The sequence below is a fragment of the Carassius carassius genome, chromosome 3 (genome assembly GCF_963082965.1).
Source record: "Carassius carassius chromosome 3, fCarCar2.1, whole genome shotgun sequence".
In the NCBI taxonomy this organism is placed as follows: Eukaryota; Metazoa; Chordata; class Actinopteri; order Cypriniformes; family Cyprinidae; genus Carassius; species Carassius carassius.
This window is the reverse complement of record NC_081757.1, coordinates 41,122,331-41,148,787: the sequence shown is the minus strand read 5'-3', so window position 1 is coordinate 41,148,787 and position 26,457 is coordinate 41,122,331. Positions and strand designations below refer to the sequence as shown.

Genomic DNA, 26,457 nt, shown 5'->3' with positions numbered 1-26,457 from the left:
ATACAGTACACACTTGTGGAGTTTCAGATATGACAATCACATTTAAATGTAGGAGTCAAAAGACCTTTGTCAAATTAGATGACATATTGATTTAACACGGATTGAAAATTAGGCTAATCTGACACCTATGGAATTTTGGTGGCCTCTTTAAATCTGCAGCAAAGTAAATAACTTCATTACATTTTTGGATGTATTATATGTAGAATTATGTTTTTAAAGGGGACATATGATGCAATTTCAAGTTTTCCTTTCTCTTTGGAGTGTTACAAGCTCTTGGTGCATAAAGATCTGTACAATGAAAATAATGTTCCAAAGTGCAAAGAACACAGTTCATGCACGGACCTCACTTCTAAGGAGTTGATTATCTAAATCAGATGTGTTAAATATGCAGAGCTGGGGTAAACGAGGACTGGAATTGAGAACCACTGGAGTACAGCTTCTTGGTCTTCATTTCTCCGATCAAAAATGCAGACATGGTTTTATGTTTACACGGCGTGATGGAATAAAACGCGAAAAAAACAGTATAAAACAAATGGCTCGTATTTAATGGGTTTTATTGTTATTGTCTTGTCACGTCGGTGTTCTGACCGGGACACGCATTACAGTATGATAATGGGTGTAACATTTCCGTCACATGCTTGAGGCATTCGGGCAATCACAATGCACTGGATAGCTGGCCAATCAGAGCACACCTCGCTTTTCAGAACGATGAGATTTGTTAAAAATTACACGTTTCAGAAAGGCAGGGCATAGAGGAGAAACAATAATGTACATTATCTGGAAAATAATGTTTTTTTTTACCTTAAACTGCAAAAACACATTTCACTACAAACGGAATAAAGATCGTAGATCATGAAATTTTTTACAAAATCACAACATTTAAAACTTTTTTTTAAGTCTACTTTTAAAGTTTTTTTTTTTTCTTTCTTTCTTTCTAATTTTTCCAGAAAGATGTTTTGTCAGCTGATCAATCTTTTTTGCATCTTTAGCATTTGGTATCCAATATTCTTTACCAAAGTCATGTTACAGCACTAAAGACTTACAGTACAGTATGTTCGGTGAGTTTTTACTAAACCACCATGATTTGTTTGTTTGGAATGCTGCTTTTGCATTATTTTGCACTATAGGCCTATAGCCTATATAGCACAAGATCTGGCAAACCTACACCTACCTCATTTACTATGAATTCTTGCATAATGAAGAAACACAAATATGATATATGGAAGTAATTAAAAAGAACGCATGAAATTTGAACATGTCAACAAGCACTGTATGTCCATGTTAAAGTGACAACACACACAGAAGCCAATAAAAATGCTGTATTTAAGACTATGTGAATACGTGGCACTATGGTACGGTTGGATACTCTATATGGTGTGGTAATATTGTACTCGTTGATGCCAAGTCGCCAGTCGAGCTCAGGCTGATTACTACATGGTATCTTGGTATGTGAATACATGATACTATGGTACTATGGTACGTTGGTGTCTACATACACCAGTATGTAGTGTCATGTATTAGTGCTTTATAATTAACTGACAAGCTACGCAATATAGCATTCATTATCGAAGGAGATTCATCTGCGATAATGAACACGATATTGCATAGCTTGTCAGTGATCTACGGCTCTGTCTATTAAATGCCGCTCCATTTGAAAGCAGGTGATGCCGATTTACAGCTAATCAGGGAACCGGCTTTACTGACGAAGTGCGAGTGACAATCGCATGTGATATATCGCCCATCCCTATTAAAAAGTATTACACTTTCAATTGTGGATAGAATGTGATTGTAGAGAGACATATTTTAATTTGTCATCCTAATGTGTTAAAACTGTGTGTCTTTACATGTACTAAAGAAACAGAGCAAGAACTACAAAAGATAAACAGTGCATGTTGACAGTTAAATTTCATTTAAATACTTTTGGCCCTATTAGCCTTCCATACTGATCACTAAAACTAGTTGTTCAGTTCGGTACATGTGTAGAATTTCTGTAAATGTAATTTTTCATCTAATTTTTTCGTTGGTTAATTTAGTTGCAGAATGCAGTTGTCACTCCCGTAAATTACTGAACTGTGTGGGAACAGAACAGGATTAAGCACTAAGAGGTGAACTGATAACTGAGTTTAGCTGCAGTGTGTATGTGGCCTATGAAAACCAATAATTTGAGTTCAGAAAAATACACACAAAACAAATACACTTACAAGGTTACCAGGGACTACACCTTTATTCAAAAACAGCTGTATAAAGATTTTATATTGAAATGTACATGACAGGCTGACTTCAGCTTCCAGAAATGAATCCTTTCTATGTTCAAAACGAAGAACCACGTGTGTCGTTCCAAATGACTAATGAACGGGTACAAAAGACTTGATGCATGTGACCTGAGGTATAGTTGCTTACGAGTCCTTAAATCCATCTCAAACTGTAAGAAAATATACAGTATTGGTCCAGAGATGTACCATTAAAAGTCAGAAGAGATAAGGCAAATTTATTATAATAATCGCTAATCTTACAAAACATTATATTGGAAATGTCTCAAAGAGCAAAACTGTATGAAGTTAAGAATAACAAATAATGACTGGCATTAACTGCAACAAACTAAAAGGGACGTTCCACCCTTCGTAAGCGTTAAGTTATAAAATATATATATGTTTTCTTCGAAGGTCTAATAGTTCTACTCTTAACTACAGGAAAGTCTAGTTGATTTTATGAATATCATGGGCATGATGTTAAAAAGCAGTGGTGTACCTCTAAACATTCTGAAGTATTGATGCGTAAAATAAAGTTTTACAGTAAAAGAAAAATAATTAAGACAAAGATGTTACTTGAAAAAAATGGGATAGCAGACAGTGATTCCATTGCAAGACAATTCTTTTCATGATTAGAATTCAGTTTTGTTTGATGTTTTCATCCCTGAAGTCATAAAATGAAAAAGCATGTTTTGTACTCCATACATCCAGTCACAAATCAGTCTATTAATTTAATAGACAATGCACAGATTTTTCATGTGAAAACACTGTTTCCCACTCAAATCTAGACATTATGAGAACGTTTTATCCATTCTGCTGCATTAAGGATTCAAAGAAATGTTTCCCTTTGGTAAATGTAATCTGGGGGAGCGACTTAAGAAAATCACTGAGACGATCTCTCAATATAATGGCTCCTCAGAACAGGGAGATGTGTTCAATCTAAACACCCATTTCCCTCCTGTCAAACACTGAGGAATAAAGCAGAAAGTTCATACTCAACTGCAGAGAGAGAGAGTTTGGTCGTTATTCATAGGCAGCTGTAGAGGTTATATGAGAAGTGGGCTGTGCGCTGTAACACACTTAACTGTGTGTGAGTGTGAGTTAAGTAAGTAGCTGCCTGATCTCACGGTGGACGTAGCACAGGAAGTCCATGTAAGACGCTCCTCCGTGAATACCCTTGTCCTCCACCAGGTGCTGACGGAACAACATCTCCAATCGATCTTTCTGCTTCACTATCAGCAGCTGCACAGAGAGAGATGCACATCGGTCACACTGCTGATCTGAGATCAGTCAGGACAGAGCAAGAAGAGCGTTGAGACAAGTGATGACAAGTGAAGAAAAAAGTACTTTTGTAACATTATAAAACGTTTACTGTCACTGCCAATCAATTTGATTCTTCTAACATTTAATATGTTTATATATAAAGATAGACATGAGCACCACTAGGTAGTATTCAAGCCTCTGTATAACGAACAAAAGACAGACTGATATAGGTCGAGATGGTGAGGGTGAGCCGTACCTTCATAGATGTGGCCCTCCGCTGTGAAATGCTGGAGATGATTGAATGGATCTTCCTGGAATGAGCATTATCCAGCACAGGTAATGATGTTGGCTGAAAGACAATTGAAATCCTAGAGTTATCACTGCAGCTATGATGTTACTCACTTAAAGGTCATATGACATGAAAATTTCACTTTCTGAGGTTTTTTAACATTAATATGACTTCCCCTAGCATGTATGTGGTCCCCAAGTTTCAAAAAATGTTAATCGGTGTAAATCGAGATTTTACTATCTTTCTCTGCCTTTGAGAAAACGGAAGCTCAAACGGGCTGATCTGGAATCTCCTCTTTGTGACGTTGTAAAGAGAAATGTTACCTCCCCTTTCTCTGCTTTGCCTGCCCAAATATTTACATATAATTCAGTCGCAATGTCAGCACAGGCTTTACAAACAGACTTTTATGATATGGATTCGACAGCACCGGCACAAACAGTAAGTAACAGTGTTTATTAATGCCTGATCTGTGATCAGTGATTTCTGATGTGTAGTTAATCATTCAAGTTCACACAGACTTTCTTTCTAAAACGTTTAATACTGTTTATGCATCAGTGAATCAAGCCAGTGACTAAACGATCAACTTCACGTTGTTTCTCTTAGTAGCATGAAACAAATCTGTTATTTAAATTGTGATTTAACTACAGAGAGCGATCAAAGAATGCTCCCTTTATTTTTTTCGGAGCTTTCACACATCGCGAGTAAATCTGCACTCTTGGCCAAACTGCCGTTACAATGAATGACGCTGTTATGCTGCACAACAAAGCTCTTACTGTATTCATGTGTTTGCTGTTAGTTGTGGTGAAAGCATTTTGTGAGAGAAAACGTGTTGCAATAATGACGAGATCACTGCATTCACGCGATAAACAGACTCTGTCTATTCAATGCTCATCACTGCAGTCTTTCGTGTGATGGGAAAAGATCGAAAAAATAATTATATAATCAACAAATCCACGATTCGTTAATCTCGACAGCTGTAGTCAGTGTTGGGGGTAATGCATTACAAGTAACGCGAGTTACGTAATCAGATTACTTTTTTCAAGTAACTAGTAAAGTAACGCATTACTTTTTAATTTACAAGAAAATATCTGAGTTACTTTTTCAAAAAAGTAACGCCAGTTACTTTGTATTCCCATTTTTTGACTGACAAGCCTCCTGTTCCCATATTGGGAGAAATTGGAAGTATGGAGGCGTTGTGTGCACTGTGTGAACATTTAGTGTAGACTAAATGTGAATGTGCATTAATTCATCCCACTCACAAAAAAACAAAAAACAAAACAGATTTAGTATTCATCAAAATTAATCAAAACAGTGAAATGCAAACTCAGAATATGATGAAAACCTGCTATAACTAAATATATTAAATAACACAAATGTATCTATTCCCATTTTATTAACAGTGTCTTTGCTGCTGACCTTTAATGATCCAGTCCAACAATACTAATAATTAAAAAATGACTTTAAATAAACAATTGTGCTTCATTGTTTTTTTTTTATTGCTGAAGAGTGTTGAACCTTCTTCTCCTGTGTTCTACTGTACAGACGTGAATTTACTTTTCCTTCAGCCTGAGGTTTATTCATTACACTTTTTGGTGTGAAAGGGCTTTTACATTTGCTATAAATAGAACTTCTTATATTAAAAACAATCAAGCCCTGCTCATATTTAAAAAGTAACGTGAAAGTAACGCAAAAGTAATGTAACACATTACTTTCCATAAAAAGTAACTAAGTAACGTATTTAGTTACATTTTTAGGGAGTAACGCAATATTGTAAGGCATTACTTTTAAAAGTAACTTTCCCCAACACTGGCTGTAGTATATATATATATATTTGAGAGGGGTCCACATGTAATACGCATTTCAAATGCAAAGATGTCAGCCAATCACAACAGTTGTGGTTTACTCGGAGTTTTACAGCTGATACGCCCCTTCAAACAGAGCATTCAAGCCAGAGGGCTAATATCAGGATATTAAAAATGCTTTTTATTTCTAAATTTTAAATGTAAAAATCATACTAACAATATAAGTACACCTAAGGAAACAATAAATCTGTAAAACCTGGATCGTATATATTATCCAACTCCAATCCAAATACTGTATTACTTAAAATACAATCAATAATATTTTACCTACAAATTCTGTCATTTATACACTTTCATGTTGCCCAGGAGTCAATGTTGTTAAAACTTCTACATAAGAACGATTTCATTTTTGTTTTTTGATACAAGAGGTGTAAATGTTACTTAAACAAAATGTTACTCCGACCCTTATCTGGATGAATGTGTCATAATGTATTATAATACATGTATTATAATAACTATAAGATAATATCTTATTTCTTAGGTGTAAAACGTTTTTTAGATGGTTTGGCTCCAAGAAAATCTGGGATTAAAATCCAATTTAATCCTGGAAATGTATTTTACATTTTAAATGAGCACATAATAGGATGTAAAGTTAATAAAATAAATAATAATAATAATAATGAGAGGAATCTGTATTATTTCTAGGTCCCTAATCAAACAAGCACATTTTTAATCATGTGACACTTTTCACTTATGGTCAGATTTTCTTGCTCATATTTCAGTCCAATTTCTCACTCAAATCGTTACCGGTGATCTCATCCGCAGTGAAAAATTAGACAAAATTGGACAAATATTTGGAAATATATAGTTTTTTGGGGAATATCGTAGTAGACACAGTCAGTTAGGCATATGTCTTAACGTAAACCGTTGAGAAAAAAAAAAGGCATGTGTACCAGGGGCCAGTTCAAGCTCAAACCGGTATTCACCGTTTTGCTACGGTTTCCAGTTTGAACGACAAGTTTCCTGGAAACGGTGTGCAGCAGGGTTTGAGATAAGTTTTCACTTGTTTGGTGGGTGTGTCAAAAATGTCTGCCCAATCAGCAGCAACATGTATATAAATCACACGGTATTAAAGAGACAACTGGCACAATGTAATTAACATTAAAATAAATGCATAAGAGCAAGTATATTGTTTATTTACATTAAAGGCAATATAACTAAAATCTTAAGAGCACAATTATAGATCTGGACCTTGTTTAAGTCTGTCTAAATATCATTTAGTAATTGCAATGTCTTCTGGTTCATATACTTTCCTATGTAACATAAAAATACTATACATATTTATATATTTTGCTATAAACTTTTCTATACTCTGATTATATAATGGTAAATATTACAATAACATAGGAAAACAACAACAGTGATCAGCAATAATGATAAGCCTAATGCTCACAATAAAAATAATAAGGTCATATAGATCATAATAAAGTCTCGGAGGTAAGAAGTGGATTATTCTTCACCTGAAATTCAAGGCAAATGTTGGATCACAATAATTAGGAACCACAGTTGCCACAAATCCCTTCACTTGACTGGGATGTTTCTTTTTATTCTGGACGGCAAGGGCAGTGATTGTAACAGCCTATTTTGCCGTATTAAACACTTATTTATACCGATCATATCAGGCTCCGAAAATTCTTCAAAAAGAACACAAATAATGGCCTTTTCAGCTGCCATAGTTGCAACTCTTGCATCATCAGAACAGGGTGTTCAACGCACAACCATTTCCCTTTAAAAAAACATTTGCACAATTTTTCTCGGGGCTGATCACAAACCAGTATATTAAATCTGTGCTTCGTTCTTAAAGTGAAAGCAAACTAATAATAAATATAATGCTGTCAAAGAAAAATACAAGTGCTCACAGCTCCAGACTAAATAACATTTGTAACATAAAAAATTATTAATCTATATTTAATTTATATAGTGAAGACTGTGCAGTTATTTTACATTTGATTACCCTTTTACATTTCTGTAGCGTACCTTAAAATTTATTTTAGACTAAGCTGAAAAACCTGAAAAGCACTGTTTATTGAACTTGTCTCTTTGTTGTACTGTATTTATTTTCTGCTATTGCTTGTAATTTGGTTATTTTTAAAAAGAATTTTTAGCACAGAGCTCATAGTAGCAGCCAGATTTTTTCCCCCAATTTTTTTTTTTATTTAAAAAAAAAAAAAAAAATTGTGTAGGCCTATCTTTTTTGTTGTGAATGTCCCAATTACAGAAGGTACAGAAGGCAAACATTTCAGATAAATGTTTGTTTTATATTTTGGTTGCATTTGTGAGTTAATAAAAATGTAGATGGTTGTTTAAAATAGATATATAATATCAAAATTTCGATATATCAATTGATATACTCCTGCATCGAATCGAATCATAATTTCGTAAATATCGCAACAGAATTTTTTGAGGTATCAAAAAATATCGTATCACTGGGTATGAGAATCGATTTCAATATGGTATCATGATGAACCATCTGATTTACACCCCTAATAGTGCTTAGTGTTTTAACTGGATTTGTGTGCGAACGTCATCAAAGTATTTTAATTGACCAGCGTCGCGCTTGTAAGTTCGCAAGTTAACATGGTAAGGTTTCGTCCAACTTTTAGTGCATTCGGATTCTCATATGAACGACTAAACACCAGTTCTCTCGCTCTCAGTCATGTTGCTTCTGCCAACTGTTTATTGCTGTAGGTATGCAAAGCAGAGAGACATAAACACCATGCCCTCTTCTGGAGACTGGGAATATGCAGCTCATTTGCATTTAAAGTCATGCACACCAAAACAGCTCTTTTTCAGACATGCCCCAAAGATAACTTTTGAGTGGAGTATTTTGAGCTGAAACGTCACAGACACATCCTAGGGACACCTAAGACCAATATTACATCTTGTAAAAAGGGGCATAATAGGTGTCCTTTAACTAAATGTGTCATTTCTTTACAATTAATTGTCAAATTTACTAACAATTTCTGATGGAAAATGGTTACTGTAATTAATTTACTGTATAATGATAATGTAATTAAGAAAGCCATATGTCATACCCCTTCTGAGGACAGGTGGCCGAGAGAGGGCACATTGAAGAGGTTCTGGATGAGGTCGGGTGGACATGCCTGTCCCAGCCAGAGGAACATGGAGAGCCCGTTTTCCAGCAGGAAGATACCGGACTCGCTGAGCCGCTCCTCAGAGCAACGCACTGGAGCCGGGATCGCCTCGCTGGACACATCCATAGTGTGCTGAGAGAAAGAGAGAAAGAGAAAGAGAAAGAGAGAGAGAGCAAACGCATGAACTCCAGTGCTCAGGGTTTGGTTTCAATGAGAGAAATGATGTGTGTAACGGACCAGCGGGATGAGGCGTGGATACAGCAGGACCTGTGTTTCCTCCACTCCCATCGCATTGACCAGGAATCTGTGGAAGGCCCGGTCATCTGTGGAGAGCTCAGTGCTTCCCACTAGAGTCGGAGATTTCAACAGACTGTTCATGTAGACGGGAAACACCTTCATCGCATCAGGCAGGATTAGCTGCAGGGCAAAACATTCAAGAAGAGCAGTCACTTCAGACATATAATGAATTACACTTTGCAATGTGTTGTGCTTTACATTTTAGGGTTCAAGGAAATGTCAATAAACTTTATGGAAAAGGTCATTTGGCAACTTACTATCTACAATACGTCTATGTACTAATATTACAAAAAATTGTATAAAGCTAAATAGAAATACTGTATTATAACAATGACAAAAGCACATAATATGATTACTTAAACTAAAACTGAAAATAGTCTAAGTACAACTGTCTATCCATTAGGGCACGACTGCCCCCAAACTGTAAATGAGTTTGCACATGCTTTTTAACTCTTTCCCCGCCAGCATTTTTTATACAGTATATTTTGCTGTATGAATATTTGAATATGCAATACACCAAAATAATCATTTTACTCCATAACATTATGCAGTTTTCATTTATATGCTGTCTATTGGTGATGATCGCATTATTTATCAAATGCATCTGTTACCATACTGTTCACATGTTTTTTTGTTCAGGAAGTTTTGCACTCATTCAGAAGATGTGTAATAGCACCCCCGAGTGTATAACAATGAAAACACAAAAAGCCGTATAAACCTGTCTTGTCAAAGGCGGGGAAAGATTAATAAAGTGAGATAAGATGTGAGATGTGTTTTTATGTATGTGAAGTGTGTGACTGACCTGGCTGGCTGCTGAGGGGCTGGCGCAGTTCTTTCTGTAGCAGGCCAGCATGTGAGCCGTCTGGTTAACCAGGATTTCCCTCACTGTCTTCAGCGGCTGGTTGAGTATGGCCCGATACGCTGCAGAATAACAGCATCCACCACAATCACTGACTATGAAAACCATGAGCTCATCATTCATTTTTAAATGTACTACAGTTTGAAAAACCTGCACTGAAGATTCTTTAATCCACTATAAAAAATAAAATAAAATAAAAAACCCTGTCCTTGTTACAGTGGATTTATACATTTAAGTTATATTAATTAACTACATGTACTTACTGTATGGTTAGGCTATGGTTATGGTAATTAATTGTTATTGTAACAGTAAGTTCATGCAACAAGGACACCTTAAAATAAAGTGTTACCAACAAATCTAACTAGAATAAAAAAAAAACTAATACAAATCTCTATAAATATGAAAAAGTAATAATATAAAAATGAAAATGTATAAAAATGAAAACTGTTTCTGCATCTCTGTGTTATTGTTAACAAAAACAAATATAGGTCATCTAAAATAAAATTAAATAAATTTAATTAAAATTAAACTGAAATAAAATGTCTTAAAACATTAAAGCTTAAATATATATATATTAAAATAAGCACAAACTGGAAAAAAGACTGCAAAATATAAAACTAAATAAAAAAATAAAAAAATTTGATTTAAAAACATAGAAATTAAAATAAGCAAACAGGAAAAGACTGGAAAAACCTGCACTGAGCATGTTTTGTTTCACTATAAAACCAGTCTTAAAAGTTAAACAAATAATAATGAGAAAGCACTAGAAAGCGAGTATTTTACAGATTTCAAATTCTCATGGTACATTTTTACATCAGCATTATGTTACATCTTGAAGGAAATCTATAAGAACGTCTCGGTTACGTACGTAACCCTCGTTCCCTGATGGAGGGAATGGAGACGTTATGTCGAACGACATATGGGGTCTCACTTGGGAGGCCAATCATCTCTGAGTTTAAGAGAAAACGCCAATGAAAAATGGCTAGTGGATTAACACACCTGAGCCACTCCCCGTGCCAACGGGTATAAATAGGGCGACAGGTGCATCCACTCATTAGGTTTTACGCTGAGGAGCCGAGAACGTGTCCCGGCAACAGCGAACGATTCAAGGTTGTGGCATGGGGACATAACGTCTCCGTTCCCTCCATCAGGGAACGAGGGTTACGTACGTAACCGAGACGTTCCCTATCTGTCGGTCACTACGAGTTATGTCGAACGACATATGGGGTCCTATGGAAAACGCCACAACCTGAACATCGTCACAACGCTGTGGCGCTGAAATTGTCGACAAGCCCTGGCGTGCCACAAAAGCTACGCTTAAGGTCGTAACCTTCCCAAAGCCCCAGCGCAAATTCACTGACCTTGGTACCGAAGGGGCCAAAGGGTGAGTACATCGCTGCTGGAGAAGGCCATGCTGCTGTTCCACCCACATAAAGTTAATGGAAGGGATTTCAACCTTCAGAGAAAGATTGTTTCAAATCTTCCCTATTTGTTCTTTCAGCTGGCAAGACAATGGGAAAGCGAGCCTTAGGAAAAGGTCGCTACGGAGACCACATCCTACCCGTAGGGAGGTGACATGTGGATATACCGATATGGACTGACCCAGGGGGCAGTACTACATATGGAAGGGGTCTCTGAGGCAGGTCCTACCTTGGAGTAGGGATGGAACGGCTGCCAGAAGAGACTGACAGAACGGGTCCGTCAAGGGAAGACATGGGTTTGCCAAGAGGGAAACCTTACCGTGGAAGAAAACACATATGGGATTACCCGTAGGGAACCAAGCCATATGAACACCTAGCCCAGTACAGGGGCTGACCGGAACTCCAGGCATGCTAATGCCAGTACTGGGCCTGGCGACAGACTGCTCCGCCAAGTCTGACTGCCGAGGGTGCTGGAGGATGCTCGACCAGGGTACGCCAACCGGGGAACTCTACTGGGAGAAGAAAGGCGCTCACATCCCCGTGTTAGGGGGAATGGCGCAGCAAGCGTGACACCCAGCCAGCCCTTTCCGCCAATTACCTGTTATCCAACACACGGGAAGAAAGTGGCTCCACGTGGAGGTTGTAAAACCTCACAAAGGTGTTAGGTGTCGCCCAGCCCGCAGCTCGACAGATGTCTGCCAGAGAGGCACTGTGCGCCAGAGCATAGGAGGAGGCCACACTCCGTGTGGAGTGGGCCCTCACCCCCAGGGGGCACGGCTTGCCTTGGGAATGGTAAGCCAAGGCAATGTCATCCACTATCGAATGGGCCAACCTCTGCTTAGAGACAGCCTTCCCCTTCTGCTGACCTCCAAAGCAGACCAGGAGCTGCTCAGAGTTTCTAAAGCTCTGGGTGCGGTCCACGTATATGCGAAGCGCTCTTACGGGACACAGCGACGCCAAGGCTGGATCTGCCTCCTCCAGGGGCAGCGCTTGCAGATTCACCACCTGGTCTCGGAAGGGAGTGGTGGGAACCATGGGCACGTATCCAGGCCGGAGTCTTAGGACAACGTGAGAGTAGGCTGGCCCGAACACAAGGCACTCTTCACTTACCGAAAATGCTTGGAGATCCCCGACCCTCTTGATGGAAGTGAGCGCGATCAGGAGCGCTGTCCTGAGAGACAGGAACTTAAGCTCGACTGAATCCAGCGGCTCAAAGGGACCCCTCTGAAGTCCCGCCAGGACAATAGAGAGGTCCCAGGAGGGAATCAGGGGTGTCCTAGGAGGATGTAACCTTCTGGCACCCCTCAGGAACCTAACGATCAGGTCATGCCTCCCCATGGACCGGCCGTTCACTGCATCGTAATGGGCTGCAATGGCAGCCACATACACTTTCAGGGTGGAGGGTGACAGCCCACGCTCCAACCTTTCTTGCAGGAAAGAAAGCACGACTCTGACCGGGCATCTCCGGGGGTCTTCTCGGTGAGAAGAACACCAATTCGTGAACAGACTCCACTTCAGAGCATAGGCCTGCATCGTAGAAGGGGCTCTAGCCTGAGTGATAGTGTCTACCACCGCCGGGGGCAGATCACTTAGCTCTGCCGCGTCCCGTCCAGAAGCCACACATGGAGGTTCCAGAGATCTGGACGCGGGTGCCAAATGGTGCCAAGCCCCTGAGAGAGAAGGTCTCTCCTCAGGGGGATGCGCCAGGGAGGGGCTGTCACGAGGAGCATGAGTTCCGAAAACCAGGTCCGGGTGGGTTAATAAGGTGCAACCAACAGGACCTGTTCCTCGTCCTCCCTGACCTTGCACAGTGTCTGTGCGAGCAGGCTCACTGGGGGAAACGCATACTTGCGTAAAGCCCGAGGCCAGCTGTGTGCCAGTGCATCTGTGCCCAGGGGGGCCCGAGTTGGAGGCATCTGTTGTGACAACAATGTGCCAGGACACTTGTTGTAAGGGCACGCCGGCCCGTAGAAAGGCAAGGTCTGACCAGGGTCTGAATAGGCGGCGACACATCGGTGTGATGGTGACACGATGTGTACCGCGGCGCCATGCCCATCTCGGGACTCGGGAGTGCAACCGGTGCTGAAGTGGCCTCATATGAAGCAACCCGAGCGGCGTGACTGCGGCTGCGGATGCCATATGCCCCAGGAGCCTCTGAAAGTGTTTCAGTGGTAACACTGTCCTGCCTCTGAAGGAACTCAGGCAGTTCAGCACTGACTGGGCACACTCGCTGGTGAGACGTGCCGGCATACTCACTGAGTCTAACTCCATACCGAGACAAGAGATTCTCTGCACAGGGGAGAGCTTGCTCTTCTCCCGGTTGACCTTAAGCCCCAACTGACTGAGGTGCCGGAGCACAAAGTCCCTGTGATCGCACAACTCCTCTCGGGACCGGGCCATAATGAGCCAGTCGTCGAGATAGTTGAGGATCCTGATGCCCACTTCCCTGAGTGGGGCAAGGGCGCCCTCCGCGACCTTCGTGAAGACAAGGGGGGACAGGGAGAGCCGGAAGGGGAGGACCTTGTACTGCCACGCCTGATCCTCGAAGGCAAACCGCAAAAACGGTCTGTGATGAGGGAGGATCGAGACATGAAAGTACGCCTCTTTCAGGTCGATCGCTGCAAACCAATCCTGGGGCTGGACGCATTTGATAATGCGTTTCTGCGTCAACATCCTGAACGGGAGCTTGTGCAGGGCCCGATTCAAGACTCGCAGATCCAGGATAGGTCGAAGGCCACCGCTTTTCTTGGGCACAATGAAGTAAGGGCTGTAAAACCCTGTCCTCATCTCGGCTGGAGGGACCGGCTCGATTGCATCCTTCGCCAGTAGGACAGCAATCTCCACGTGCAAGACAGATGCGTCCCGGACTGCCACCGAAGTCTTGAGCACGCCATTGAACTTGGGAGGTCGCCGGGTGAACTGAATTGCGTAGCCGAGTCGGACCGTCCGGATGAGCCAGCGTGACGGGTTGGGCAGCGAAAGCCACGTTCCCAGACTCCGTACAAGTGGCACCAAAGGGACAGTCGACATACCCACAGTGGTGCAGCGATGGGGAGTTGTGTCGGAAGGCCCAGAAGGCATTGCGTCCTGAGTCATCACAGCCACACTCCCAGTGTTCCCGGAGGAACTGGCCAGAGACGAGTGGAGAGGCGTTGTGTCTCTGAACCGCGACTTCTTGACCGCTGGCGAAAGGGGGCGTCGTGGGTGAGAGTGAGGAGGCTGTGCGTCGCTCATTGTCAACCCACGAGCCTTGCAACTCGGAGGAAAGGGAATTTGCTCTTTTTTTTTAAAAAGTGGGTGCCACTGGCCGTTTGACCAGCAGCAGAACAGAAAGAAACATAAACTGGAGATTTTCCACAAAGCCCTCCTACTCCGCTGTCTTCGCCAGCTCCTGAAGAGCAGTTCCCCACATCTCCGAGTTGCCCGTGTCAAGGCCGCTTAGTCGACTTCCTTGAGGACTTCGCAGCCGGGAGTGACACGGGGGCACCGCTTTCCTGCGCGGGGCTCAATGCGCCGGCCTTGAAGAACTTTCAGCATGGGCGGAGCTGGTGTGGAGGACGCAGGGGGCGCCCACGGCGAAGTGCAGGCTGAGGCACTGCCTGCGACGGAATGGTGGCAACCGGAGGATCACGTCGTGGCGAGATGTGCTGTATGGCCTCAGTCTGCTGTTGTTCTGTCAGGAACTACTGGGCACAGCCCCTGACAGCGTCAGGGTTGGTTGGTTGGTTCTACCCTCGTGCATTTGTTAAAGCCTTGGCTTGGTGAGTTTGCAGGATAGCCAAGGCATGCAGAGCAGAGGCAGCTTGGCCCGCCGCACTGTAAGCCTTGGCAGCGAGAGCGGCCGACAGCTTACAGGCCTTGGGTGAGAGGCGCGGACTATTCCTCCCAGTGGCTGCGTTTTGCGGACACAAGTGCACTGCAATCGCACTCTCCTGCTGGGGAATGTCGACGCACCCCTAGCTGCCCCACCATCGAGGGTAGTGAGGACGGAGGAACGAAATGAGCTGCTTCCGGCCGTAAAAAGGGGCCATCCACGACTACATCACTTCCCCATGCACATCCGGGAAGAAAGGAACCAGAGCAAAACGCGGTTGTGAGCCGCGCTCTACACCGAGAACCAATCAAACAGCCGTGAGCACTCAGGGCTGGGCGGCCACCTCCATCCTGATGCTCACAGCTGCCCGGGCAAGCACGGCTGTCAACTCTGGGTCCAATTCGGCAGTGGCGACAACATCCGAGGGGGGCAGCCCCGCCGAATCTTCATCCACAGAGGTCAACAGCCCATCCCCGATGCTGCAATCGACATCTGATCCCCGGCGGCAAACTGAATGACCCGTTGGGACTGCCATAAGACAGCCCAGCAAAATCACCCAGCAGCCGCACAGGACAAACACTGAGGAAAGGGGTAAGAGGTCCGTGGGACATGGCCCGGCGGAGAAGCTCTCACTGTCACCTTCAAATCTCCCAGAGCACTAGCCGGCGGTCCTCTGCTCGTGACAGAGAAACCGGAACGGGTAGTGACAGAGGGGTCTGCTCCTTTCCCTTTAAGAAAGGAGAGACGCAATCGCAGCGTTGCCATGGTCACACACGCAGTGCGTGCATAAACCATCCACGAACGCGCCTTCAGCGTGCTGAATGCCCAGGCACGGAAGACAACGAACGTGGCCGTTGTCAGAGAACAGGAAACGACCGCATCCAGAAGGACGCGGACGAAACGGCGTCTTTAAAAAGACGTGAATCGTCCACGATTTGCTCTTTTAGGAAATCTGCTCTCTTAGTTGAAGCGCCCAGGGGAATCGCTGAAAGGGACACCGCTGTTTGCGCCGTACCGCCAACCAGAACAGCTTCCCGACACAGCAGATGAATGGCTTTGTGGAGTATAACAGCTTTCATACAACCACTCGGCTCCGAAGCAAAAATCTAATGAGTGGATGCACCTGTCGCCCTATTTATACCCGTTGGCACGGGGAGTGGCTCAGGTGTGTTAATCCACTAGCCAATTTTCATTGGCGTTTTCTCTTAAATTCAGAGATGATTGGCCTCCCAAGTGAGACCCCATATGTCGTTCGACATAACTCGTAGTGACCAACAGATAGGGAACTGCATGACGTTTTCATGTACATTCCTGTAAAAGTTGGTAAGGCGGTCACCTGACTTGGCGAAGAAGTTGATGAGGGCGTCTGTCTCGCAGCTTTTGTAGAGTTCAGACAGCTGAGAGCTGCAGTTCAGACTGAGGTTGTGAATCCGCAGCCTCCTCTGTCCACCGATGGTGGTGTAGAGCAGAGCACACTGGGAAACAGAGGAAACAAACTCATTTGTGTTGCTCTTGCCAGCAAATGAATTCCAACAGCAACACATTGAAACGATTCAATGAGGACCCAAATGCACCCGAGTTACCAAGAAAAGTTTTTATGCATGAAAAACGATTTTGCAATAAAACACATTTTGACTGTCATGAGTGACTTAACATGTGCCCTGTTTTGTTGCATTAAGTTTTCCTTTGGTATATGTCTTGATTGTCTCAGTGTCATACGTGAAGCCTGACCTGCATCACAGCTCCAGACTCCTCACTGAGTGTGTCGTCATGCTTAAACTCGACCGCCACAGCTTTGTCACAGTCTACTGCTGCCATTTCCACATCTGTAGTGTTGTTCATGTATATGGCACCAAAGAAGTCTGTCGCCCTGAAGCCTTAAAGGATGAAGATCACGCAGAGGTTACAAAAAGCATATAAATACAGTCAGAGCTGGGTAGATTACTTATGAATTGTTATCAGTTACTGATTACAGATTACATGACAAAATTTGTAGTCAGTAATATAATCTCTTAGATTACACATTTTTGGTAACGTAATCTGATTACTTTTGGATTACATTTGGATTATATTTGTGCTAACCCTTATTTGATATCACATATATTGAATTAGCCTGATCGTGTACTATTTTGACAGATACAAAGAAAAATCTCAAAACATTTTAAGCAGGCAACGTAAAAAAAAAAAAAAGTTTATACATGTTAAAAAAAGGAAATTTAGGAGAATCAATTAATTGTGAACAATGTATTACCATTGTGCAAATAATATGTAATCATGTAATCCATAAAAAAGTAACTGTAGTCTGATTAAGAGTATTTTAAAAAGTAGTTTACTCTGATTACAAGTACTTGAGTTTTGGAATCTGATTATGTAATCCATATTACATGTAATCCGTTACTACCCAGCTCTGCATACAGTACATTACCATTCAATATTTAGAGTAAGATTTCTTACATTTCCTATGCTTTATAAGGCTCTAAACGGGCATATTTAGACAGATTCGGAGTTCTTGATTTCAAATAATGCCAGTTTTGCTCGAACATGCTACTTTCTCACAAAATATGTGAATTTCTATAGCATTTGTGCTTTCTTCATCCATTTGTGAGTCTTGCATTATCTCTTAATCAGCAAAAATGCTGGCAAACTTGATTTCTGTTTTCCTCCGAGCAGAATCACAAGCATTTGGACAATTCTCAGCTGATTTACACATGTATAAATGATTCTGAAGAACATTTTTACTGTCTGATTTACAATTGTTTTTCAAGTTAAATGATACCTTTTTAATTGCTTTTTGACATTTGACATACATAGTTTATAAAATCTAAAAAATCCTATGTCGTGGCCTTTTATATTATGACAACATTGTCAATGTTGAAAACTGTTGTTGCTACTTAATATTTCTGAGGAAATCATGATGCATTTTTTCCACGACTATTTGATTAATATAATGTATAAAAGAACAGCATTTATTTAAAATAGAAATATTTGAAACTAAATATTTTTGGAAACTTTATAAGGCTGCAACTATTTCTTGAACAAGGTGGGGGCCATTTTTAATTATTTTTTATAAAACATAAATAGAACAGTGAAGGAAATTCTACTTGAAAAGTAAACATTTTGGACTATTTGCAAATAATATTTTAAAATATGCACTTTTTTTTATCTAATCACGTTCAGTTAGGAATTATCCTTCGTGAATCACAGATGATACTATATTTTCGATTAAAAATGGCCATATTTGAGAAGAAAGTAGCGAAATTTGCATTTCTATCTATCCTTTCTACTTTAAACTTTTTGGTCTTCCTAACAACAAAGAGATCGCAGCAGAACGACGGCAGCAGAACGATGCAGCAATTTCATTTTTTAATTTCAATTTGCCATTTTTAATTATCGATTAAGAATTCTTGTGGATACGGCCCCAATTTAATTAATCATTTTTAACAAAATAAATAAAAATACCGACCACAAACGTTTATATGATAGTTTACATATTATGTTTAACTTTACATACTGTAGTGTTCATGTACTTTTCTCTAGTTTGTTAATACCTGTTCCAGTACGAACACGCATGATGCCGTCGAATCCAATCGACTTCTCCACATCTCTCCTGAGGTCACTGAGAAACTGCTGACCATTCACCTCCACCTCAACACAGAGAAATAAAGCTTTGAGGTCTGACCACGAGAGGGCAGTAAAACAACAGAGTTCACACTCTATTACTGCATCTGTGTTTCAGTATGTGTGTGTCATGGTGTACCTGGAAGTTGCTGTACTTGTAGATGGAGCCGCCGGTGTGTGACGGCACATCTCCCATCGTGGCTATATCCACAAACTGGTTAGGAAACAGGAAGAGGTCGACACAACACCCTTGCGCCACACAGTCTTTAGTCAGCTGCTCATACACACCCCGCTGAGGCTGGAACAGAGTCTGAACAGACACACAAATCACCAGTCAGTTTATGATTGTGTCGTTCAAAGCATTCATGCCATAATGAAACAAATTTGTAAATCTGCTTTTAAAAAATGTGTTTTGGGAAAAGAACTTACAAGCTAAATTCGACTTGACTTGTTTAGAATATTTTAAGGGTTTTGGTAGGTTTTATGAAGGTAAATTTAAGACTTACTGGGACATTTTTAAGACCAAGAAAGAAAATTAAAATAAAATAAAATAAATGCTTGAAAGTTTAAAATAACAACTTCCAGCAGATATCAATTACTTTATAATTTAATTACATTTTAAAACAGTGTTTTTTTCAACTGCTTACACACATTAAAACTTTGCCTCTTTTTTAAAACTTTACACAAATCCAAGAATTGCACGCACAAAATGCTAAATGCCTCACATTTCTTGCTAAATTAAGCACTGCATTCAAAAGTCTTTGCCATAATATTAATTCCTGTTAGAATTGTGTGTTATGCTTTGCAAAAAGGTGTTTTATGAAATTGAAAACGGAGTCAAAGGCCGAGAATTAGTGTATGGTTTTGCTGAATTGGTGTGTGTTTCTGATGTTTGAGTGTCAGTGACAAGTGAAGATTTGTGTGTAAGCATATGGCTTGAATAGCTCTGCTCCCAACCACAAAATAACTTTTACTGTGCCTTCTGATTACACCCCAGTAATGATCTGCCTTGTTTTTTAGTGCAAGTGTCTACAGATTCAAGACACATTTACTTGAGAAGCGAGATGACAAGCTACATCTTGTTTTATAAAAAAACGGATCAAAAAGCGGGGTCATGGTTAAAAAGAACAAATATCAGGCTCAGAAAAACAACTTTCAGATGAAATGGTTAAAGTTTCCGGTTTTCATACCCTATTGATAGATATGTATTCTTGTTTTCAGCATAAACTCAGTTTTGTTTGATTTCACTGAAAAGAAGACTTTTTATCTGCATTATGCATCTCAAGCAAATGTATACTGATTCATGGACATTTGATATTTGTACTGGAAAATAAAACAAAAATAGTGAGGAAGATATTCATTTTGTGCAGCATAAACAACAATGTAATGCAAAGACTTTATGAATTTAAGACTTTCTAAAGGCCATAATTTCTGGAAGGATGAATAACAGACTTAAGTAAGTAAGGGACATTTTAAAGCCTTTTTTCTGATATTTAATTCAACTGAATATTTACCTTCTCCTTTTCTGTACCCACAAATTTTTTGTCATCTCTGTTTTTGAGTTTTCCTGGAGCCTCTGCTGTTGGGATGGAGGACTGAAAGATGAAGAGTTTGCCACTGCATTCAGCTGCCTGAAGAGAACAAAACATCACAGAAATATACAACGGTGAAATGGTTTTATCTGACGGGCCAGGAAGTGTTAAGAGTGTATGATTACAAATATTTGATGAAAAGCAATGACCGAAAACGTAAGACTGAATATCGTTAGTCAAAGACAGATGTTATGAAACAACCAGCGCTGTCGCCAGTAATAAGCAGAAAAATCATCCCAGGCCTATGAAATCAAACAACAGCCCTAGAAATAACTGCATGTTTAGCACACAAAGCCTGCTTGCAGCATTACACTGCACTTTTGTTAAACAATGCAAAAAAAAACTAAACTAAAGGATGATGCTAAATACACAAGTACGATTACAAAGGGACAGATGTCATTGTCTGGTAAACAGTTTAGACTTGGATTTGTTTTTACCTTTAGTGCCTCCACACCAGCTTGGATGACGGGTGCGAAAACAGTCTCACTCTCGTTGGATTCAGCAAACATGTCAGGGATCTGATCTAAGAGGCTAAAGAAAATACAATAATACATAAAATCATATTAACAAGAATAGCCACTCTGGGTCTCAAATTGAAGCCACGCTTTAAGATAACAAACAGTGAAATATAGAAGAAGAGTACAGGAAATAACGCTTAGGAAGTAATTACTGTAAATCTAATCTGGGCAGTTTACATGCTCTTAGAAATGATCCATCTCTCATATATTTCTATCGAAACTTTATTCATTTTTCAAAAATGTCATTTTTCATTTGTCAAAAAGTGTGTGTGTGTGTGTGTGTGAGAGAGAGAGAGAAAATGGTATAAAACGTGAGAGAAATCAGAGATTTCATAAGGTTCTGCATATTTACATTTTACAATTAGTGGACGCTTTTATCCAAAGTTACTTACAAATGAGGATTATGGAAGCAATCAAAAACAACAAAAGAGCAATGATATAAAAGTGATATAACAACTCTGTTATCTTAACGCAGTAGACATAGCAAGAATTTTTTTAATTACATAATAAATAAACAAATAAATTAAAGCAAGTCTAAAAGGGTAAATTTTATTTTTTTAAGATTAGAATTGGAATAGAGAGTGCTAGAGATTATCAGATTATTTAATAAAAAATAAAAAAAATCCCTTGCATTAATAAGCTTATATATATATATATATATATATATATATATATATATATATATATATATATATATATATACACATATATATAACACTGCAATATTTCTTAATAATATGAATGGTTCATTCTGATTTAATGGTGACTTTAATACTAATTCTAAATGCTATAGGTGACCCTTGAGCACAAAACCAGTCGTGAGTCTGTGGGGTATATTTGTAGCAATAGCCAAAAATACATTATATGGGTCAAAATTATTGTTTTTTTCTTTTATGTCAAAATTCATTAGGATATTAAGTAAAGATAATGTTCCATGAAGATATTTTGTAAATGTTCTACTTTAAATATATTAAAATGTAATTTTTGACTAGTAATTTGCATTGCTAAGAACTTCATTTGAACAACTTTAAAGGATATTTTCTCAATATTATGATTTTTTTGCTTGCACCCTCAGATTCCAGATTTTCAAATAGTTGTATCTCCACAAAATATTGTCTGATCCTAACCATACATCAATGGACAGCTTGTTTATTCAACTTTCAATTGATGTATACATCTCAATTTCGAAAAACTGACCCTTATGACCTTTATTGTTTTATTGTCTCGGGTCACATTTATGACTCAATGTAATAAGCCTAGAAGTGTCTTGTAAATTAAACTATCTACAGAAGAGTTTCAGTTATAACTACAGATAGAAATGAACCTACTTGTTGATGACAGCTCGGGACTCCTGGAAGTTGACGAGGAATCCGTCGAGAAGTGGTACAAACATCTCAGCCACATCAGAGACCACCATCATCTGCGGCTGGGCCAGAGCGCTCTTCACGTTATAGAAGTGCAGGATCTTATTATAGGTGACAAAACCCACTCTGATGGCAGAAGTCTCGGCTCCCTCCTCTCTTCAAAAGACAAAGTACATAAAACTGATCAGTAACACCAAAAAGGCTATATAAACCTGTCTTTAAAAATGTTTATATGCATATATAATAAATATATATTTGCATTTAGCGTCTGCAAAAATACGATCCTAGCACTTCTCAGAATTATCTTCACTTTTCTGAAAAAAAAAAAAAGTTTAATCAAACAGTGGCAGTTAATTTCTGAAGTAAGTTCTCCTTTAGAGTCACAAATGTTAATCAAGTCCAATTTTCATATTGCACATGGTTTCAAAGCAGCTTTACAGAAAATCATGATGGTAATATTTACAATATAGCAGTATCTTTGCTCTATAATATTATTTAACATGCCGATTTAAACATGCTACATGTCACTCTCCTTGTTTATTTTATGTATACGGATAAAGTTGGAAAAACTTATAAATCAAACTTTATATAGGCAATAATATAGTTACATTTGATGACAAAATAAATGAAATATACTATAAAGTAAATATCGCTTTACATGAGAGTACTGTATGGGGTTCATCAAATTAACTACAGACATATTTTTACAAACGTTTGATAAGAAAGTGTGCAAATAGTTTATTTTAGCTTTCTTTTAAGCAGTACATATATTCTATAATTATTTTAAAAATTAAAAAAAAATGCATTAGAAAAAATAGCAATGCATTAGAAAAAAAGCAGTGAATTAAATGCATGAAAAACAATTATTTTAAAATAATGATTGAATAACTACAGATTTAAATTTTTTCTAGAATTTTTTTTTATTTTGTTATGTGCTTTTGTTTTTCATTCATTTGTGTATATATATACATATACACATACACACACACACACACACACACACTTTAAGTGTAGCTTAAAGGCTGTTCAGGAATGATATAATGATAAGTAAAGATATGATAGAAGAAAGATAAACTATAACTTTATTAGGATCCACACCAACTGATGATAATGTTCTGTTTATAATCAGTGTTTGCTGTAGTTTTGTCATTGCACGTTTTAAATGCTCGAGCTCTTTCAATTATGATTTTATCATTCATCAGATTGAAAATGTTCAGAAGGAGATCTTGCTTGTATATTACCTTAGGAGGGAAACATTGACTGTGACAACAGAGCCAGTTCCTAGATCTTAAAATGGCACAAATTCAATTCATCAGTTTAAAGAAATGTGCACATTTCACCATCTAGCATCTTCCCTGAGCACTGTGTAGTAGCTGATAGCAGAGAGCTGCGGTGGCCAGTAAATACAAGCATTCCAGATTGACGTCTGTATCTGGGCTTTGTAGCTTTCTGTGGCTACATTTGTCAGATTGTAAAACATGGTAATGGTTCACTCACAGTACATATATGCCAAGTCTCTCATTAAAGCTAGAGACAAACTCTCCAATACAAATCCTATCAGGCCCTAACAGACCCCATCGACTCAATGTGGTTTTCATTAACTGTGCACAATCTAGCAAGCAAAGCCAGGACGAGAAGAGAGAAATCAGATATAATGGCACAGTCTTATTTGGAGTGCACTACCGGACTGCTTTCAGAGTGAGGTCAGGTCCCAAACAAATAAGGACGTACCCTTAGGAACCAGCCGAGGAGAGGTAAGGAGTTTGGCAGGGTGAGATACAGTACAGTATATAAGCTCCTCGGAGGTGAATCAAAAGCTCACCTCTCAGCTGGCCGTCACCCAAAGAAACGGTATAATTGAAGCCATGTGAACCAGCAGACGTTTAAATACTGTTGTAAAACTAGAGCCACTGAACCTCCTGACTTCCTTCAGGCAGACATTTTCTAATGATGAGATATTGGAATGGTTTCTTCCCCTAGTTTTTTTCTGTTTAGTTTTTTTCTTGCTTGTTCTCCCGTTACCATATTTGGCAGAGGATAGGGGCTCTTTTCGGCTGTATTCGTTCACATTCCAGGCTGATAGTAGCTGAGATGAACATGTGTTCAACCTGAGAGGTGCAGACAGAATATGGAGGGGTGGCTTCTGCCCAAGGCTTCAACTTCACTCCCAGCCAAACACCTGGAGCTGGGCGTCAGTGTGTGGGACGGGGGATGAAAGCAATCCTAAATATATCTGCATCAAACCCAGATCTTCACAGTCTTAGCTGTCCAAACATTAAAATACTAACAGAATGATCTATTCCCTCTGCTCAATTTCAGTCCACCGGCCAGAACAGAGTCGACAGATGCACAAGGACAGGTCAGATGTTCACAATTTACTAAAGTTTAAAAAAAAAAAGATTTATTTGTGTGTGTGTGTGTGTGTGTGTGTGTGTGTGTGTGTGTGTATTATATATAACTTAATAAAATATAAATTAGATCCAAAATTATCATTAAAACTAATTATATAATATTATGTACAAAATCATTTGTAATAAAAAAAAATAAGCAGGAAAAAAACTGATTACAAATTGTGAACAGCGTTCTTTAGTATTATTTTAGTATTTATTATTTATAATAATGTAATATTATAAATATATGAGTTTACTATAATAATGTAATAATATTTAATATTATTATTAATATTAATATTATTAATATTTAATAATATCTGATTTTGATTAATATTTTGAATTATCTTTTATTTTTATACTTACTTTTTTTAATGAATTTTTGTCATTTTTATTAGATTTCGTTTATCAAGAAACTTTTAAGTTAAGCAAAAAAATTTTGCTTCAATTTTAGTTTTTATTTGTTTCCAGTTTCCAGTTTAATTTCTGTGCTTCAGTTTTTTTCTTTCCATTATAATTGAATTTGTTTTTTTTTATCTAATATTTTAATTTAATATTATTTCGGTTTAATTTCAATGAACAACATTTTTTTAACAGCTATAGTTTTAGCTAACAATAACCCTGGTAAAAAAGAAAAAAAATAATTATTAAAAAGGTGATAAATATACATATAAAATGTATAAAAAATCTAAACTTTCCCAATACACAGACTGACGAACCTGAAATCTTGATGTTAAATTGAAAAAAAAAACAAAAAAACACATGCATACATACAACTACATTCAAAATCCAATAGCAACAGAGAAACCAAATGTTCAAGTATTAGAGTTGAAGAACAATGGTAATTTATCATATTTCTCCCCCTCATTTTCTACAGCAAACATTATCTCTCAACTTACTTTGGAAGTCGGTCAAGCAGTGTCTTCAGTTCCTGGCATATTAGTTTCACAAGTCCACTTTTTATGTTGTTGTAGGAGACATCGATCATGAAGATGTAGGCAGGAGGATTTGGAGGCTTATTATTCTTAAAGACAAAAAAGAACATCACAGAATGAATGATGGTAGTTTGTGAACTTCAAAGTGGGCTGTTTTTGCTTGTTCTTTACAGACTTCGTACACATATCTTTTGTGGCACAGAATACCCATAAAGTTTACAATCATGTAAAAGCATATCATATGCATGAGAAAGCTTTTTTTATCATTTTATATATAGAAATTCCAAGATGAACATATTACAGTCTTTCAAAAACAATACTGTGGGCAGTAGGATCACGGTAAAGACACGGTTTTGGCTCCCACAGAACAGAATGAAGTATAGATCAGCTGTGATGATGTTATCAAGCACTGCATGAGTTGATCCTCAAATATGAATTAACATCTGAGAGAACATCTGAGTCGAGACAGAAGATTATGGTGCCAGGCTGAGATGAGGAACTCAGGCACGGACTGGGGCCAAAAATGTCTCATAAATCTCTGAAGTCTGATAACTGAGCTGAAATTAAGTTAATTTGAGAATACAGCGGATCCGTGAGATCACAATGCATCAAAAGTATTCACCCTCTGGCTTTTAAAAGAATAGTTCACACAAAAATGAGCATTTGTTTATTCACCCTCAGGTGGACTGGAGTGGTGTGGATTACTTGTGGATTATTGTGGTGTTTTTATCAGCTGTGGACTCTCATTCTGACGGCACCCATTCACTGCAGAGCATCCATTGATGAGGGATGGAATGCTACATTTCTCAAAATCTGATGAAGAATCAAACCTCATCTAAATCTTGGGTTGAGTGCATCTTCATTTTTGGGTGAACTATTCCATCAATAATA

General features: G+C 39.0%; 1 protein-coding gene across 1 annotated transcript in view; it reads right to left on the bottom strand.

The window, feature by feature from the left end:
- Positions 1-2,205: 2,205 nt before the first annotated feature.
- LOC132127098 (protein transport protein Sec24D-like) overlaps positions 2,206-26,457 on the bottom strand; it is a 41,758-nt gene continuing 17,506 nt past the window's right edge. Inside the window, exons 11-23 of the mRNA XM_059538731.1 lie at positions 25,531-25,655; positions 22,206-22,397; positions 20,797-20,890; positions 20,282-20,398; positions 18,907-19,077; positions 18,698-18,794; positions 16,881-17,026; positions 16,486-16,624; positions 9,858-9,976; positions 8,996-9,175; positions 8,699-8,890; positions 3,769-3,861; positions 2,206-3,491 (exon numbers count right to left, since the gene is read on the bottom strand). Of these exons, the coding sequence (XP_059394714.1) occupies positions 3,351-3,491; positions 3,769-3,861; positions 8,699-8,890; positions 8,996-9,175; positions 9,858-9,976; positions 16,486-16,624; positions 16,881-17,026; positions 18,698-18,794; positions 18,907-19,077; positions 20,282-20,398; positions 20,797-20,890; positions 22,206-22,397; positions 25,531-25,655 (1,806 nt within the window). The 3' untranslated portion in view covers positions 2,206-3,350. The remainder of the gene's footprint in view (positions 3,492-3,768; positions 3,862-8,698; positions 8,891-8,995; positions 9,176-9,857; positions 9,977-16,485; positions 16,625-16,880; positions 17,027-18,697; positions 18,795-18,906; positions 19,078-20,281; positions 20,399-20,796; positions 20,891-22,205; positions 22,398-25,530; positions 25,656-26,457) is intronic.